Here is a 20,189-nt window from a genome sequence, read left to right as displayed (position 1 = left end):
TCATTTGCAAATATTGTGTCATCTGTGAAGAATGAGAGTTTGATTTCTTTGCCAATTTTTATGACTTTTATTTCTTTTTGTTGTCTGCTTGTTGAGGCTAGGACTTCCAGTACTATGCTGAATAACAGTGGTGAGAGTGGACATCCCTGCCATGTTACTGACCTTAGGGGAAATACTCTCAGTTTTTCCCAGTGAGAATGATATTTACTGTGGTCTTTGTGTAAATGACTTTTATGATATTGAGGTATGTTCCCTATATCCCTACACCATGTAGATTTTAATCAAGAAATGATTGTTGTACTTTGTCAAAATTTTTTTGTTTCTGTATCAATTAAGAGGATCATATGGTTCTTGCCCTTTCTTTTAGTAATGTAGTGGTGTCATAGAATTGATTTATGGATGTTGAACCACCTTACAGCCCAGGAATAAATCCCACTTGGTTGTGGTAATTAATCCTTTTAATGTACTGTTGGATCCTATTGGCTAGTATCTTGGTGAGAATTTTGGCATCCATGTTCATCAGGAATATTAGTCTGCTGGTTATGGGTCTGTTCAGGTTTTCTATTTCTTCCTGTTTCAATTTTGGTAGCTTATATGCTTCTAGGAATGCATCCATATCTTCCAGATTGCTTAATTTGTTGGCATATATTTATTCATAATATGTTCTTATAATTGTAGTTCTTTGGTGTTGGTTGTGATCTCTCTTCTTTTAGTCATGATTTTATAATCTTGGTTCCTTTCTTTTTTTTTCTTTCGATTTGTCTGTCCAGGATTTATCAATTTTATTAATTCTTACAAAGAACCAGCTCCTAATTTTGTTGATCTCTTCTACTGTTCTTTTCATTCATGTTTACTCTGATTTTTATTACTCCTAGTCTCCTGCTTGGTTTAGGCTTTATTAGCTCTTATCTCTCCAGCTCCTTTAGGCATATGGTTAGTATGTGTAGTTCAGACTTTTCTTGTTTCTTGAGAAAGGCTTGTACCACTAGGTAATTCTCTCTTAGAAATGACTTTGCTCCATTCCAAAGTTTTTGAACAGTAGTATTTTCATTTTCTTTTGTTTCCATAAATTTTTAAAATTCTTCTTTCATTTCCTGGTAGACATATTAATTCTCTAGTAGGATGTTTTTAACCTCCAAGTATTTATGTTCCTTACCAATTTCCTCTGTGAATGAGTTCAACTTTTAAAGCATTGTTATCTGAAAATATGCAGGGAAGAATCGCAATCTTTTGGTACTGGTTGAGATCTGATTTGTGATCCAGTATTTGATCTATTCTGGGGAAAGTTCCCTGTGCACTACAGAGAATGTGTATTTATTTATTTATTTAGTTAGTTAGTTAGTTAGTTAGTTAGTTATTATTTTATTCGTTCATTTTTTCTTTAGGATGGAAATCTCTGTATATATCTGTGAAGTCCGTCTCGTCCAGTGTGTCATTCAAAGCCCTTATTTCCTTTTTGATCTGCTTAGATGATCTGTCCATTGCTGTAAGTGGGGTGTTAAAGTCCCCAATATTATATTATTATCATCAATGTGTTTCTTTAATTTTTATTAATCAGTTTATCAAATTGGCTGTGGGCATAAATATTTATAATTGTTAGATCTTGTTGTTAAATAGACACTTTAAGTATGATATGGTCTTTGTCTTGATCCCTTACTGCAGGCTTTGGTGTAAAATCTAATTTGTCAGATAGAAGGATTGCTACACCAGCCTCCTTTGAGGTCCATTGGCATGATAAATGGTTCTGCAGCCCCTCACTTTCAATCTGGAGAAGACTTTCAGTCTAAAATGAGTCTCTTGTAGACAACATATGGATGGGGCTTTCTTTTTTATCCAATCTGATACCCTGTGTTTTTTGATTGGTGCATTTATCCATTTATATTCAGAGTAACTATTAAAGATATGAATTTGTTGTCATTTTATTACATGTAAAGTCACTGTTGTATATTGTCTCTGTCCTTTCTTATATATGTTACTTTTGGGCTCTTGTTGCTTCCAGGTTCCCTTTTAATATTTCTTGCAGGACTGGTTTAGTGATCACAAATTCTATTAGTTTCTGTTTGTTCTTTGAGCTTTTTATCTCCCTTTCCATTCCAAATAAAGTATGCATAAAGTATTCTTGGCTGCATCGTTTTTTCTCATTTAATACCCTGAATATATTATGCCAGTTTTTTCTGACCTGCCAGGTCTCCATGCATAGGTTTTCTACCAGTCTAATATTTCTACCCTTGTATATTAAGGACCTCTTGTCCTGAGACCCCTTGTACATTAAGGACCTCAAGCTGCTTTCAGGATTTTGTCCTTATCTCTGAAATTTGCAAGCCTCGGTATTATATGTCAGGGTTTGATGTATTTTTATTGAGTTTGAGGAGGGTTCTCTGTGCCTCCTGGATTGGAAAGCCCATTTCCTTCCACAAATTAGGGAAGATCTCAGCTATGATTTGCTCAAATATATATTCTGTGTTCCCCCTCTTTCCTTTTCCCTGGGACCCTAATCATTCCAATATCATTTCGCTTTATGGTATTGTTGATTTTTTGAAGCCTCACCTCATGATCCAGTAGTCATTTTTCTTCCTTTTCTTCAGCTTCCTTACTTTCCATCATTTTTCTTCTATGCAACTGACTCTCTCTTCTGCCTCATTTACCCTAGACATTGGAGATTCCATTTTAGGTTTCATCTCAGTTAAAGGATATTTAATTTCTGCCTGACTAGATTTTAGTTCTTTTATTTCTGCACTAAGGGATTCTCTAGGGTCTTTTATGCTTCTTTCAAGCCCAGATAATATACTTACAATCATCATACTGAATTATAGGTCCATCATCTTATTTATATCCATATCGATTAAGTTTGTAGCAGAGAGTATTGCCTCTTGTCCTTTCTTTTGTTGTATATATCTCCTTCTTGTCATTTTGTAGAAAGGCTAAGTGACTGAGAGAGCAAAATCAAAAATATGAAACTCGACCCCAGTGAAAAATACACTAGCCATATCTGAAGAGATCAGAAACCCAAAAATAAAAATAAATATGGTTAAAGAAAGAGAATATAATCTAACAGGTGAACGAACTAGTGTAATGCTTTTAGTCCTTGGTGTATTTTTATCTGTTAGAAGACACTAGATTCAAAAATTATAAAGAAAGAAAAACATATATGTACAAAAATACAACTTAATGTAGTGAAAGGAGGCCAAAAATCAAGAATACATGTATAAAATGTAAATGTAAAATTGAAAATTAACAAAAGGACTTAAAAAAAAGAGTTGATAAAATAAGAAACAAGTTGAAAAGGAAAAGAAAAAGAGAAAGAAAGAGAAAAATTTTAAAGTACATGTCTAAAGACTCATGAGAAAAAAACCTAAATTCTTTGTATAATTTTTCCCTAGAGCAGATTTCAGTTTTGTGTAATCCATAAACTTGGTATTAGCCTGATATTCCTGCTGGTCTTCTGGGGGAGAGGCCTATTGCATTGATTCTCAGGTGTCTTTGCTTGGGCAGAGCTGCACTGCCCCTTCTCAGGGCACCAGGTTCAATGCAAGAAGCTTTTATTTGCTCTATGTGGCTCTTGTTCCCTGAAAGATTTCCACAAAGGTTTTAGAGGATTAAAAGAAATGAAAATAAAAATTGTGACCCCCTGATCTCCAGCCCCAGAGCTGATAAATCACAGTCCCAACTCTTCAGTGCACCTTCAGTGAAAAGCAGTCAATAATTTTGTGTGCACCAAAATCTGTGGAGTCCTGCAGTGCACACCTGTGCCAATCTATCCCTTGGGGATAGATGGGTGCCTCACTGTGATTCTGCCACTTTATGGGCCCCTGCTCAAAGAGATAGCCTCACTGCGCCACATTTCATTTTTTATGGCAACAGCAAGCTGAGATACGAATAGTAGCTTATTGATTATTGCTCACTTCCCTGATCCAATGTTTGGGATCTCTGCCACACTCAGGCACCTCCATTCTTTCTGTGACCCTGGGGATCCTGAGGCCATAGTGTCCCACCTAGGATTCTGCCCCTCTTGGACACCTGAGCACCTTTCAGGCAGGGATGTCCCTCAGAGAAGCAGACATCTAAAAGTTCTGATCTTGGGCTCCATTACTGTATTAATTTATCATAGTCAGCTCATGGAGACTCCCTCCTGCCATGGTTTATCTTCTGATTTATGCTTTCAGGTTCTCTTTTCCTATTATTTTCAAAAAGATTTTATATATTTATATGAGAGAGAGAGAAAGAGAGAGAACAAGCAGAATAGAGGTTCAAAGAGAGAGGGAGAAGCAGACTCCATGCCAAGCAGGAAGCCCTACACAGGGCTCATCCCAGGACCCCAAGATCATAACCTGAACCAAAGTCAGCTGCTTAATGGATTGAGCCACCCAGGCACCACAAGTCATAGCTTTTCTATTTGTAGAATTGTTGCAATTCTTTTCTTAGATCTCAGATTGAATTCACTGGTGTTCAAAATGATTTGATAGATATCCAGCTGAATTCAAGGGACCAGATGAAATGAGGATCCCCTAGTCTTCTGCAATCTTCTCCTCCCCTCCTACCCATTTTTTTTCACCTTCTCTCTAATTAACTGTGGCCAGTTCATTCTACCAGTCCTTAGGTCATTTTCAGAGTTATTTTATAGATTTAGCTGTTACTTCAGTATGTTTTCAGGATGAGGTGATCTAAGGATTCTCCTACTCCATCATCTTCAGTCAAACTGATGCTCCTCTAAAATAAGTAACGTTTGGTCTCATTGTTCTTCTTTTTTTTCTGTTTCATTGTTTCATGATATTTTTTGGTTCATTTTTTTCTACTTTGCTTTTGATTGACTCTTAACTTCCTATTTCAAAGACTCTATTTTTCTCTTTAAGCAATACGTTTGTTTAGGCACATACGTTTTGATAAGATGTTTTCATTAGCCTTCAGGTAAAGATGTTTCTACTTTTACTTATGCTTTCTTTTTGATTCATCGGTTATAAAAATGTTAATTTTCATATAATTGGGGATTGTCTTTAAACTTTTTAAATAATTTTTATTTCAATGTCCTGTAGAGTTAGAATTTTTAATTTTTTTATTTCGTTACATTAGTCATCATACAGTACATCATTTGTTTTTGATGTAAAGTTCCATGATTCATTGTTTGCCTTTAGCACCCAGTGCTCCACGCAACATGTGCCCTCCCTAATACCCATCTCCATCCTATCCCAATCCCCCACCCCCACCCCTCTGAAACCCTCAGTTTGTTTCCCAGAGTTCATCATCTCTCGTGGTTCATTCCCCCTTCTGTTTATCACCCCTTCATTCTTCCCCTCTTTCTCCTACTGATCTACCTGCTATTTCTTATGGTCCATAAATGAGTGAAACCATGTGATAATTGCCTTTCTCTGCTTGACTTATTTCACTTAGATTTTTAAATGGTTATTGAGACCTGTTTACCCAGCACATGTTATGTCTTAGGATTTGTTCCTTATGCAATTTTTTTAAATGTGCATTTTAAATTTCAGGGAGTAGTATTCTCTGCATGTCAATTAGGTAAAGGTGATGGATGTTTTTCAAGGACTCTATAGCCCTATTGATCTTCTGAATACTCATTCTAAGAATTACGGAGCAACAGGTATGAATTTCTTTCTCTCCTTTTAGTTGTTCAGTTTTTGTTTCATGCCTTTTAAACTCTGTAATTAATAAATACACATTAAGGATTGTTACGCTGTTTCATGAATTGGCCCTTTAAACACTGTGAAATATATGCTTTATTTCTGGGAACATTTCCTTATTATGTTTTTCCCCATCATGTTGTGTTTTTTTCTAGAGTTGTTCAAGGTTCACCACCAGACTTCACACCAGTTTCTCATATGATTTCTTCACTGTCTGATGTTCGTATTGAGTAGGCTTATAGTCTGAGGATGTTCTCATGACAACAAAAGTCCCTTAAATCTTGTTTAGGAGAAATGGGTTTTCTAAGTCTTTGATAGTTCAAAGATTAGTCTGGTGGTTATAAAATATGTGGGTCATTTTTTTCCCTTTAATTGAATACACTTTTATATTCTCTTCTTTTATGACATATTGCTGTCAAGAAGTCTATTAAAGTATTAAATTTCCTTCATTTTAGGAAAATTAAAATATAGTCAAAATCAGGCATATGAGCTAGTACAGTAACTCCCTTCCTTGTCTGTTGATTCAGTGGCACAGGATCCCAATCTGACCAGGAGGTAGTTTTAACTTCCAGCTTATTGGAATCACTGTTGTGTCTCCTATTGGAAGCATTTATTTGAAACTTTGACCTCTAGGTCAGCAGAACATAAAAACAGGGAAACAGGAAGCAAAAATGTTGCTGGTAAGTAACTAGGGATAATACTGAGCTGTTTCACTTCAATTTGCACTCCTTGATTCCTGTACCAACGAATCCTGGTTATCAGAGAAACAGCACATACATATTTGACACTGATTCAGAGCACATACGATCTTCTGGGGAACCTTCCCCAGTGCTTCAAATGATTGTCACATAGTTGGCACTATATTAAGTCTTCAAAAGGCCATTCCACTGTTCTATTAAGCCAGCTTCCTCATGGTGGTGAGGAATGTGGTAGGAACTGTGAATTCTGTGATAATGGGCCCATTGCCACATGTCTTTTGCTGTGAAGTGTATTTCTTGATCAGAAACAATGCTGTTCCGTGGAATACCATGGCAATGGATAAATCCTTCTGTATGTCCAGAGAGTAGTTTTCACAGTGGCCTTGCCTTGCAGGGAAAGCAAATCTGTATACAGAGGAAGTGTTTATTCAGGAATAAAAGAATAAAATGAAAACAATAAAAGAATAAAAACATTCAAGAAGGAAGAATAAAATGTTGCCCTTTCCATGAAAGAAGCACCCCAATGTAATTAATATTCTTCTATGTGAGTGGATGATTACTCCAGGAAATGATGTCATTTGAGGAACTCAGAGCTGGTCTTTGCTTCTTGTAGATTGGGCACTCAGCATTTTCTGTAGCAAGGTTGCCCTTCGGAGGTGGGAATCAATGTTTCTGAGGTCATGCATAACCTGTCCTTTCCACCATGACCACTTTGTTAATGAGCCCAGTGGATGAAGATAGCGTGACTAAGGAAATTGACTGACTGGCTGGTATCCAGAAAAGGTGTTTTCCTATCCAACTGATTATTAAAAACTTTTGCTGAGGCAACCATTTGGTGACCATTCATAAGGGACACAAATTTTTATATTCTTTCAGAGAGTTCTATCCATATACCTCTTCTCCAAATTCTTTTGTCACCAATTTTCCAATCATGTTCTTTCCAAGTCCTTGACTATATAGCCAATCCATTAGCCACAGTCTCTGAATTGGTATATCATCACAAATCTGACCATTTCTCCCTCCCAGCAAAGTGAACAAGAAGGTCCACTGCCCTAAATGTTTCCTGGTGGGGAATTTTTCCTTTACCATTGTTTCTCAGGGATGTCCATAAGGGAGACTATAGTGCTTTACCTATCCACTGCTGGGTGACACTTGCATATAGTGGAGAGCCATGTGTAAACCAGGCCTGAATCTTCTTCTGTCAGTTGATTGGAAGAAATGCTAATGAGACTGATAGAGGGAAGACAGTATAGCAGGAATGGGGATCATGGTCATTTAGGCCACTTCTACATGTAAACGTCCTTGTGACTTTAGAGATTGCCTGAGTCAATCACATATATACCACTTCTACTTAATAATGAAATGTAGGTGTACATGCCCAACACTATGGCTTGATGAGTTAGAAAACTTCCAGTTCATCATGGGCGGCTCAGGTTGCACAGTAACTTGGTAGCTCATGGTCACGTGTTTGGTTTGCAATGAAGCATAGTAACATGTAAATAACTGTTTCTCAAAAAAGGAGTAGTCTCCTATAGGTGAAGGCAGAAAATTGCTTCAAAATCCTAAAAACCTTCAGTGTGATTCACTTAAAGAGGTCTATTAAAGGCTCTAAATGTCATCACTGTTTTTCACCAACACTTCAAGAACCACTGGGTCTGGTGGATCCTATGGCCCACATGGTAGAGCAGCTTTTACAGAAGCCTGGGTGTGATACAAACCCTTTTGTTTTGGACCTCATTCAAATGATAAGTGGGCTTGAGTAACACACCAAAATGGGGAATATGTTCTCTCTGAAATCCAAAGAGGCCCATTCAATATCCCGCTCTAAATATTGGATAGAACAGCCAGTCACAATATAATGGGGGGGGGGGGGAGGAAAGGAAAGCAAAGCAAAGAAAAAAAGACAGAGAGAGATATATAAATAATACAATAAAATAACTAAATATGGCATACATATACAGAACACTCTACCTCTCCCCTCCAAACAACAAACAAACAAGCAAACAAAAAAACAAACATCCATAGGAGAAGGAAGGGAAGAATGAAGGGGGGAGGGTAAACAGAAGGGGGAATAAACCATGAAAGACTATGGACTCTGGAAAACAAACTGAGAGCTTCAGAGAGGAGGGGGTGGGAGATTGGGATAGGCCAGTGATGGGTATTAAGGAGGGCACATGTTGCATGGTGCACTGGGTGTTATACTCAAATAATGAATCATGGAACACTACATCATAAACTAAGGATATACTGTATGGTGACTAACATAACAAAATAAAAAAAATTTTATTAAAAAAATAACATACACCTTCTTCTCAATGGCAGAAGGGACATTTAGCAGAATTGATCTTACCTTTCAGCAAAGTCTGGCCACTGATTTTGAGAAGGTTTATTGCAGGCGGGTCTGGTGCTTGTGTCCATGGTGCAATATCTGGAGCCTGGGTCCATGGGACTGGCCTAGATTCTAGGCCCACCATGGTATGCCTGATTATGAAATGATCCTGAGGCTTGCTTGGTGCCTCAGGGGAGGTCCTGGAGCCTTGGTCTGTATGGTCCTGTTTGGTATTGGGTACCACTTGAGGTCTAGAGCCTGGGTTCATGGGGGTCTATCTGGAACGTAGGTCCATTGGAATTTGCCTGGGTGCCTGGGACCATTGGGGCCCTCCTGGAGACTGAGTTTTCAGGAAGTGGCTTGGGGCCTGGGACTGTGTGGGCCAGGTTGGTGCCAGAGTCCATTGGGGCCAACCTGGCACTAAGGTCCATTGGTATGTGCTTTGAACCTGGTCCAAGAGAGAAAGCCTGAATTCTGGAACTTTAGGCGAACTCCTGCCAATAAGATTTAGTTAGCTGTGTACGGCTTCTGAGTCCATGGAGGGGCTGGTGTGGAGCTTGAATCTGCTGGGGTTGAACAGTACTCGGGTACAAGGAATCAGCATTTTATCGCAATTCATGGGGGAAAACTTGGAGCACAGGTCTACGGGGACCAGCCTGAAATTTTGTTTCATAAGAGCTGACCTGACACTGGGGCAGATCTGGAGCCCAAGTCCCTTGAGGACAGCCTGTCATGGGCATTTCCTGATGGGGGGTTGTAGCCTGAGATCTTAAGGGCATCCTTGTGGAATAATTCTGTGAAACCAGCATGGCATCTGAATGTACTGGATTGGGCCTAGAACCAGGTCTTGGTGACAGACTGGAACTTGGTTTTGGGAGAAAGGCTGGAGTCTGGGGTTTCAAGAGACTGTGTTCTAAGCGGCTAGCCTGGCACTGAGGTTTACTGAGGTGGGCCTGATGCTGAGGTCTGCAGTGAAGTTGGGAGCTTAATTCACTCTTTTTTCCTCCTTCTCTCTCTCTCTTTCTTTCTTTCTTTCTTTCTTTCTTTCTTTCTTTCTCTTTTCTTTCTTTCTTTCCCCTTTCCTTTTCTTTCTCAGCACTGTGCTGCAGGTGCTTTAAGGTGGGTAATGTGGGGACAGAAAAACTGTTTTTCCTATCCCTATCACTGTGTATTTTCTCTTTTCTGTGCTCCACTTTGCTGTTGGAATCTCCCACCTGGATTCTGAAACTCTCCTGAAGAGAGTTTTGTGCATGCATGGCTATCAAATTAATGATTCCATGAGGGGATGAGGGCTGAGACATCTTACTCCTGCATGTTGTTGATGTCATTCTCTAATAATTTACTGTATTATTATTTTGTATCATGCTTTCATTTTTCTCTTTGAAACTTCTAAGTATATTTATCTTAATGTTTTCTTTAGACTCTTCCATAAAATTAATGCCAGCATGGGGAGTTTGAAGACAGCAGAGTTGAAGGATCCTGAGATCCCCTCTCCACACAGACACACTAAGGCAATAACTGCATCTCTATGCCTGATTCTGAAAGTGACTTGAAGTATGACAGATCAGATCTTTCACAGCTAGTCGTAGATGAAAGCCCCATCAAATATAGTAGGATGGGTGGAGACATGGTTGGGAATCAGACACCCAGCATGACTAACTATGCTTGGGAAGGACATCATAAACATGAAGAAGCCAGAGCATCAGACCTCACACCAGGAACCCATGGCACTGAGAATCTGCGTTGGGAAGATGAAATCCTATAACATCTGGCTTTGAAAACCAGCAGAGCTAAATTCTGGAAGCTTTAAAACTCAGTGAGGCTTAACTCTGGCAGCTTTAAAGGTCTGTGTGCTTAACTCCAAGAGTGCCAGAGTGAAAAAGGATACAGAGTCCACACCCCTTAAGAACCAGCATGATAAATAACTGAGCTGAGATATAGCATGAAAGCAGAAGTTTGAAAAGTGCTTGGGGTAGACATGAAGATTTATTGACTAATCTAAGTGCATGTGACAAAAGAACAGAGATCAATAGGAAATGTATCCAGGAACAAAAGTTCTGGTGGGTATCATTTCTTTCCCACTCCCTCAGCCTAGATAACAACACTTGAGGGAGTCAGCACTAAAACTCTCTATCTACCTTGCTAATGCCTTGTGCACCATCCTTCCATTCTCCATCCCATCTAACCAAGACAGGAATTCTATCAAGGCAGCCCCTTCTCCACCACACCCTACAGATAACCCCAACTGTGCCACTCTGAAGTGACTCCTTCCCTGGGGAGGGGGGATAAATAAACACATTCATCAGCAGTTCCAGCAGTGTGATCACTTAGATGGCTGTGCAGGGAGCATGCTTTGTCTTTTGCTGTGCCTACAGGTGTGGCAGAGAGGCTAATTGCAGACAGGTGGACTAAGCACTTGCCCCACCCTCCAAGAAGCCTGCAGCAACCTCAGAAAGACATCTCTGTAGCAGAAGAACCAAATTACCCTGTGCACCCACAGCAGGCAACGTGTATCTTTGCAGTTGGCTGGGCTGAAGGCAATCATTGCTCAGCTATAGTAGGAGAATGCACACAACCCACACAGAAGACACCTCTGGAGCACCTGGTTTTGGTGACTGGGGAGATTGTACTTTAGAGCATCACAGGACCTCTTCTACACACTGTCACTGATTTTAAGACCAGGGGATGTAGCTGACCTATCTAATGCATAGAAACAAACACAAAGACTTATATAAAATGAGATAAGTTACATAAAATGAGGAGATAGATGAGTATGTCCCAAATGAAAAAAACAAGACCAAATCACAGTAAAAGAGCTAAATAAAATGGATATTTCACACTATGTGTGCTAAAGAATTCAAGGTAATGGTCATACATCCATTTCTGTATCATTTAGGAACAATGTTGGGTTTGAGGTTGGTGTTGAGGGGAATAATTACTGTGACTTTCAGAGTGCTGATAGACTTCAGATGTGAGGCCTTCTGGCCAAGCATCTGTGATTTCATAATATTAGAGCAGTTGCTGTACTCCTGTGGGTTGCAGCTTTCTAAAAGTTTGCTGTGGCTGAAGCCCCAAGAAAGAAGGCATATGCAGATTTCTACAGAAATTATGACTCCATGGAAGATTGTGAGGACATAAAGAAAGCTGGTATCTTTCAGAGTGCAAAGTGATTTTGCAATGTAAAGAATTAGTTTAGGTTTAGTTCCATGGAGGATTGTTGCTGATCTATGTTCCTGCTCTATGAAACATCAATGTTGGGTTCTGGCATAGTTTTTATTTTTTTAAAGATTTTATTTATTTATTTGAGAGAAATAGAGAGAGAGTGATAGAACCAGTGTGAAGGAGAAGAAGAAGCAGGCTCCCTGCTGAGCAGGGAGGCTGACATAGGACTTTGACCAGAGCCTAAGGCAGATGCTTAACCAATATGAGCCACCCAGGTGCCCTGGAATAGTTTTCTTGATAAATAAACAAGTATCAAATAATTTTTTAAAATGGTCATCATGATACTCACAAACTTGAAGAACAAGTGGATAAACTCAGTGAGAACTTCGACAAAGAGATAGGAAATACAAAAAAAGATCAGTTGGAGCTCAAAATTTCAATAACAGAAATTTTTAAAAAATGCATTGAAGGGAATAAAAAACAAATTAGAGGAGCATGTGAACAAATCAGCAACCTTGAAGGCAAGGTGATGGAAAACAAAGCAGCTGAACAGCAAATAAATAAATAAATAAATAATCAGAATTAGTTAAGGGAAGTCAATGTAATAACATTTACATTATAGGGATCTCAGAAGGAGAGGAGAGAGGAGACAAAAACCTTATTTGAAATAATAGCTGGCTGAGTAATATATCTTACTATTCATGACAACATGGGTGGAACTAGAGGGTATTATGTTAAGCCAAATAAGTCAATTGGAGAAAGACAATTATCATATGATTTCACTCATATGTGGAATTTAAGAAACAAAACAGAGAATCATAGGGGAAGGGAGGTAAAAATAAAATAAGACAAAATCAGAGAGGGCAACAAACTATAAGAGACTCTTAACTCTAGGAAACAAACATGTTTGCTTGAGGGGCGGTGGGTGATGGTATAGGGTAACTGGGTGATGAGCATTAATGAAGGCACATGATGTAATGAGCACTGGGTGTTATATGCAACTGATGAATCACTGAATTCTACCTCTGAAATTAATAATACACTATATGTTAATCACCTGAATTCAAATAAAATAATTTTTAAAAATGAAATAATAGCTGCAAATGTACCTAATATGGGGAATAAGAGAGAACCCAGGCCCAGAAAGAACAGAAAGTCCCTAAGATGAATCCAAAAATGTCTACAGCAAGACACATAATAATTAAAATGTTAAAAGTAATAATAGAGAATTTTAAAAGTAACAAGAGGGAAGAAAACAGTTACATACAATGGAAGTATATGAGGCTATCAGATGAACCTTATATCAAAACAACCTTTACAGTCCAGAAGGGATTGGCATAACACATTAAAAGTGCTAATAGAAAAACCCTACAGCCAAGAATACCCTACCTGGCAAGCTTATCATTCACAACAGAAAGTGGGATAAACAGTTTCCTAGTCAAACAAAAATTAATGGAGTTTATCAACACTAAGCCAATATTATAAGAAATGTTTAAGTGAATCTTTTTAGTTGAAAGGAAAGACCTGAAGTAGAAGTATGAAAATTATGAAAAGAAAAAAAAAATCACAGGAAAAGCATAGTGTAAAGGTAGGAGATTAACATTTATAAAGCTAGGATAGAGGTTCCAAGGACGAGAGTGTGGATATCTTTGGGGGTCCATTATTCTGCTGCCCATAGTGTTCAACCCAAGTATGCTCAAAGAAACAAGGAGTCCATTGGGAACTTCATTTCCTGGATGAAAAGACAGAGACTCTGCTCCTTTTTTTTCCAGCTAGAGACATGAGTATGGGGACAAGATATCTGGAGCAGCTGCAGCAGCCACCTTGTAACAAGGAGACATCAAGAATGAGGACAAAAAGTCCACATACAAAGGGTGGTGGGATTGGCGAGTAGGTAGCACCTGGGTTCTTGATGACAGCTTTGAACAGTAGGACCAATACCAGTGATTGATTTTGTCTGGATGGCTTGTCAGTTGAGGTAAAATAACTATTTTTTTAAAGCAGTCTGTCTAGTTTTCTGTCATTGGCAACTAAAAGCAATTCTGAATGATATGTTACTCCTAGCCTTAATTTCTGGAACTCTACCGTGGGACATATCTCTGCTTTTGCATGCTTAAAATGTAGTATAGACTAAGCTGATTAAATTCATTTATACAGTAATTCATAATAAATGTCTTCAGTCATGGCAAAAAAATAAAATAAAAAAATAAAACACAAATGCAATAAAATCAATTCAATATAGAAAAATTAATCAAGGGTATAGAAAATAAAATGAGGTAAACAGTGACATCATATGTATAAAATGTGGAGTTGGCAGTACAAATTTTGTGCTTTTAGAATGTCTTTGAACTTAAGCAACCAACTTAATATAGACTGTTATGCACATAAGACATTATGTATGAACCCAATTGCAACCACAAAACAAACAAGAAAAAACATTAAAAAACAAAAACAAAAAACTAAAACAAAACACCCTATAATAAATACATAGAGAATAAAGAGGAAGGAATCCAAGCATAACACTAAAGAAAGCCATGAAACTACAGGAAGAGAGCAAAAATGAAAATATAATGTTCAGAAGCAGGGCAGGGTGTGGGAAACAACAGAGAATAAAGCAGCCAAGTGCTAGCAGTGGTAATATTACCTCCCTTTATCTGGAGGGAAGGGAGTGGTATGTACAGAACCAATAGAGCTGCCCAAAGGGTTTATGACCTTGGTGAAGGAATGCAGCCGCTCCCCAAACCCAGCCTGGTTGGAGTAGGACCATAAATACTCTGAACTCTTCCCTCTTTCCTCTGATCTGCAGGTTCCTCTCACAATTCAAATATAACAGGGAGCCAGAATACAAGGGAAATGGGGTAATGCAGCCTGAATAGTGGTCCACACAGGTCAGGAGAGTGACGGGTCAAACATAGACTAACTAGCACAGAACCCACGGCAGTGGCCCACAGCATCCAGGTGCTCCTTCTCTGAGGCCACTGCAGAAGATCTGTCAAGGAGCTGTGAAACAGAAAAAGCTTGCCTTCCTTTTTACTGTTCCTCCTTTACTCATTAAGGTCTCTACTCAAATGCCCCCTTGACAGAGATGTCTTCCCTGACCATACTATATAAAAAAACATCCATCTCTATCTTTCCTCCCTGCTTCATTTTTCTTCATATCACTTATCAACATGTTACATATTGAGTATTTATTATTTCTCATGTTCCCCAACTGAAATATAAGCTCCATGAAAGCACTGATTTTCTTTTTTTCCACTGCTTTAGCTCCAGTGTCTAAAACAGTACCTTCCATATAGTAGATTCTCAGAAAAAAAAAATCTTGAACAAATGAACAAACATGGTCTCTAATGTCATATCCACCTGAACATGCATGAAGAAACTCTGATGCTTTTTCATACCTCAACAAAAAATCATTGAATTGTCACCACAAAACCACTGTCTTCTACCATGATTTTCTCTACTCAAACTTACAGGTTAGTGAGGCATGCTCAAAAACTGTTGGAAAAAGCAAGACCTTGACCAATTGCTCATGTGCTTTAGGGATTTTAGTTTTCAAGATATTTCATATGAAAATTTGTATGCCTTTGACTTTTTTTGTGCAATTTATTGAGTTGGTGATTACAGTCTAAATGTTCTAAATTGTAAAACAAAACAAAACAAAACAAAATGTCCAGCTAATTTCTTGTGGTGAGATGACTGCCTTAGTTATTTTTATATCCAGCTGACTCAAGTCAGAGAACCATCTGAAAAGTGTTTCTCTTCAAATACTTCTTGTCCCCTGTCTTCTCCAATTTCATGTCCATTTTCCATTTGTAGCATCTCAGAGACTCTGGGCACCTGAAATGGTGGTTATCTTATCTTTTTCATTAAAGCTTCATTTTCTTTCATCTTATCCCCCATAGAATACTAGTTTTCATCTTAAAGTAATTTATTCAGTTACAAAGTTTTATTTTCATAGTGTATTTATTAATGTGGTTGACTTCTTAAAATATTTTATTTACTTATTAGAGAGACAGAAAGAGAGAGAGCACAAGCCTGAGTGGCGAAAGGACTGAGAGAGAGGAAGAGGGAGGAGCAGACTCCATGCTGAGCAGGGAGCAAGACACAGGGCTTGATCCAGGACCCTGGGATCATGACCTGAGCTGGAGGCAGACACTTAACCCACTGAGCCATCCAGGCATCCCAATATGGATGATTTCTGTAAATATACTGGGTATTGTATTTAACTGATGAATCATTGAACATTATATCAAAAACTAATGATGAACTATAACTTGGCTAATTGAATTAAATTTAATAAAAAATAAATAAGCAAATAAATAAAATATTTATTTATTTATAGAAGCCGCTTAGGTTGTTCTACAACAAAATATATGCATTTTGGAGAGCTGTTACAGTAGAAGATAGACATTTAAAATTATGAATATGAGAATGGAAATAAGGGAAAGGACCACAATTTATTTATTTATTTATTTATTTATTTATTTATTTATTTTTAAAGATTTTATTTATTTATTTGACAGAGATAGAGACAGCCAGCGAGAGAGGGAACACAGGCAGGGGGAGTGGGAGAGGAAGAAGCAGGCTCATAGCAGAGGAGCCTGATGTGGGGCTCGATCCCATAACGCCAGGATCACGCCCTGAGCCGAAGGCAGACGCTTTAACCACTGTGCCACCCAGGCGCCCCAGGACCACAATTTAATTAGGATTGAATCACAATTCTTCTGAATGATCATGTACTTAATTATTTTAATGATTTCCCTTAAAGGATTAAGTCACATTACGTAATGGTGCTCCTCCAACAAGAGGGTGTCACACACACATAGTCGAAAGTCCAAGATGAGTGCTTTCCTGATCCATCTGGAAAACTATCTGCTGTGAATTTCACAGGGTTAAAATGTTCACTTCCATGAGTTACATATAAAAATAGAACTCTTTATTAAAACCGTCAAACATAAGTAACATGCTTTATGAACACATATTAGTTAACAGAAACTCTTCAATTAGGACTATCTTCTCTCATTGAGTATACCTCCCTTCTTTCCTAGTGTCACCTTCCAAACACAGTCTTATGTGTGGAGTATTTTTGGAGTACCAGGGTGCTGTGGCACCACCAAATGGTGGTAACAGCCCATGCTAGTATCCATTATGTGACACTCCTCTTATTTGAGATGGCTTAGAGATAATTTTTATTCTTCAGTGAAGTGGTATTTTGACTCAGTTTCAAGGATTCCCTCAGCCTTTCCTCTAGGAATTCTGAAGGGGCCATGTTTAATATTGTTGACACAGTTGAAATTTGACATAAAATTGCAAGTTTTCCAGAACTCAGCTTTGTTTCTCAGTAATACAATGTCAATTGATGGCTTCTGAGATATTTAAAGGGTGACTTGTTAAGTTGTTGGGGATCCTTCTGAGGGTGTCCTATTCACTGGAAAACTGTTTTTATGTTACTTCAGTTATTTTTTTAAAGATTTGATTTCTTTATTTATTTGATAGAGAGAGAATGCACAGAAGCAAGGGAGTAGTGGGCTCCCTGCTGAGCAGAGAGCACGATGTGGAGCTCAATGGTATATTTTCAATTTTTTTGGAAATATATCAACACTTTGGAAACACCTATAATGCCTCCTGCTTTAAATTTTATTGTGTTATAAATATTTTCTATCATTCATATTTTATATCACAAATATGAGTCTTTTTTTAATTTTTACTTTCCGTTTACTCTGTGCTCAAATGTTTTAAATTATGAACTATTCCAAACATAAAGTTTATTTTCTACTGTCTTAAAAAAAAAAGAGCATTAGTTTTTGCTAGCCACCTTGAACTGTTCTATTATATACATTACAAAGGGATCAGGTAACTTTAACACTCAGAAATTATTTTGCAAGGCAGGTCTAGAAAATTAGGTCAATAATTAGATCAGTGGCTTACAAACCTTGGTAAACATGACAATCACTAAACGGACTGCCAGTCAGATTCTTGAGCCCATTTTAACAGATTCTAATTCTGCTAATCTGAGATGGGCACAACAGTGGTATATTTTTTGACATCAGCAAACAATTCTAATGCACATAATCAGAAAACACTCTTTGGAAGCACTTACATTGAATGAAGACTATTTTTTACAGGAGTAAGAGGAATTAATAGTTCTGTTAGATAGATAGAACAGAGCAACACTGCTAAATTTATCTGATTCCTCATGTATCATCATACCCATTAATTAATTTTAGAGGGAATTATCCTGAGGTATCTATGTGCTTTGTTTGTTTGTGTTTTTGTGTTTTGTTTGTTTGTTTGTTTGTTTGTTTTTTCATTCTAGAGATGCAGACACTGACCTTTTTTCATGGAATCAACATGAAACTTTTGGAAATGCTAAAGTGCACATTACCATCAAGTATGAATCATGAAGATAATTGATGTCCACAGTTCCTTGTCCATTATCAGCACATCATATAGGAAGATCAGAAATAAATTTTAAGATGGAGAAAGGAAACAAACTTTTTTTTTTTCTTTTCTGCAGATAAACTCAGTAAAGTGAGTGGACTTTCCCAGGATCTTGAAGGGATTATTGTTATTATTTTGTTTTAACTGACAAAATGCCCCTTTGCTGATACATCTCTGTTTTGCCTATGAGTGACAGTGGGATTTCTGCCATTTACATGGAGGACTGACACCTCCCCCATTAACATTTTCAGTGCACTTAGAACTTCCCTGTTTCTAAGACTGTAGGCAAGAGGGTTTAGGAGTGGAGTGAGGACAGTTCCAAACAGAAAGAGACCCTGATTCAACTTTGGAGTATGGGCAGAACCAGTTCTCATGTAGATGCACATACCTGGACCAAAATAGAGACCCACCACACAGAGATGAGAGGAACAGGTGGCCAGAGCCTTGTTCCTGCCTTCTGGGGAGTTCATTCGGAGTACAGCAAGGAAGATGACAACATAGGAAGCCAAGATGAGAGATAAGGGCAGCAGCAGAACAAGGATGCTTGTTATGACCACTGCCTTCTCATAGGCTGAGATATCTTCACAGACGATCCTAAGCACAGCCATGACTTCACAGAAGAAGTGGGAAATCTGTCTGGGGCTACAGATATTAAAATGCAAGGTAAAAGCAGTGTGGCCTAGTGAAGTAAGTGCCCCTCCAGCCCAAGACATGGCAATCATCTGTAAGCAAACCCTAGGGTTGATAATGATTGGGTATCGGAGAGGTTCACATATAGCCACATAACGATCAAAGCACATGAGAGTTATAAGGATGCATTCTGCAATGGCCACACTCAGGGAGAAGAAAATTTGAGTCCCACAAGCCAGGAATGATATCCTCCGCCATCCAGAGAAGAAGTTGGCCATCATCTTGGGGAAAATGCTAGAGATCAATGTTAAGTCCATCAAAGAGAGCTGACTGAGAAAGAAGTACATGGGGGTGTGGAGGTGGGAATACAACCAAATGAGGAGGATCAGAAGAGTGTTGCCAATGAAGGCAGCCGTGTAGATCAGGAGAATGATGGAGACCATGGCTGTGATGTGTTTAAATTCAGGGTAAATACCAAGGAGAATGAAATCTGTGGTTTCTGTCTCATTCCCACTCCTCATGGCTCTGCCTAATGACAATAGAGAGAGAGTGGATTCATTAAAAATATCATAGAAATGAAGCAGTTTCTTGTTAAAGTTTAAGAACAATGGCAAATATAAAAATATTTTGAATCAGTTCTTACTATTTTTTCTATATTCCTTATCCAAGATTTAATGTGCATTTAGAAACCAGAGTGTACATATTAAATGCATTCCATTAACTTTATGTATTAGAGGTGTTTTCATATAAAGGCAAGAAACAACAAATGTTGAAGAGGATGTGGAGGAAGAGTATCCCTCTTACACTGTTGTTGGGAATGCAGGTTGGTACAGCTACTTTGGAAAACACTGTGGATGTCACTCAAAAAGTTAAAAATAGAGCTACCTTATGACCCAGGATTTTCACTACTGGGGTAAATGATACAGACATAGTGAAGAGAAAGGCCATATGCACCCCAGTGTTCACAGCAGCATTGTCCACAATAGCCAAACAGTGGAAGGAGCTGAGATGCCCTTCAACAGATGAATGGATAAAGAATATATGGTCCATATATACAAAGGAATATTACTCAGCCACCAGAAAGAATGATTACCCGACATTTGCATCAATAGGGATGGGACTGGGGGAGATTATGCTAAGTTAAATAAGTCAAGCAGAGAAAGACAATTATATATGGTTTCACTCATTTGTGTAACATAATGAATGGCAGGGAGATCAGTAGGAGAAGGAAGGGAAAAATTAAGGGCGTGACTAAACAGAGGGGGAAATGAACCAGGAGAGACTATGGACTCCAGG

At 38.3% G+C, this 20,189-nt stretch overlaps 1 protein-coding gene across 1 annotated transcript; it reads right to left on the bottom strand.

The window, feature by feature from the left end:
* Positions 1-18,403: 18,403 nt before the first annotated feature.
* Positions 18,404-19,414, bottom strand: LOC125282943 (olfactory receptor 2M4-like). The gene has a single exon (XM_048220774.2). It carries the CDS (start codon positions 19,412-19,414, stop codon positions 18,404-18,406), a length of 1,011 nt encoding a protein of 336 aa, XP_048076731.2.
* Between the last annotated feature and the right edge of the window lie 775 nt (positions 19,415-20,189).

The sequence above is a fragment of the Ursus arctos genome, unplaced genomic scaffold (genome assembly GCF_023065955.2).
Source record: "Ursus arctos isolate Adak ecotype North America unplaced genomic scaffold, UrsArc2.0 scaffold_5, whole genome shotgun sequence".
Taxonomy (NCBI): Eukaryota; Metazoa; Chordata; class Mammalia; order Carnivora; family Ursidae; genus Ursus; species Ursus arctos.
Note: the sequence above shows the minus strand (reverse complement) of the source record. Positions and strands in the feature narration are given on the sequence as shown.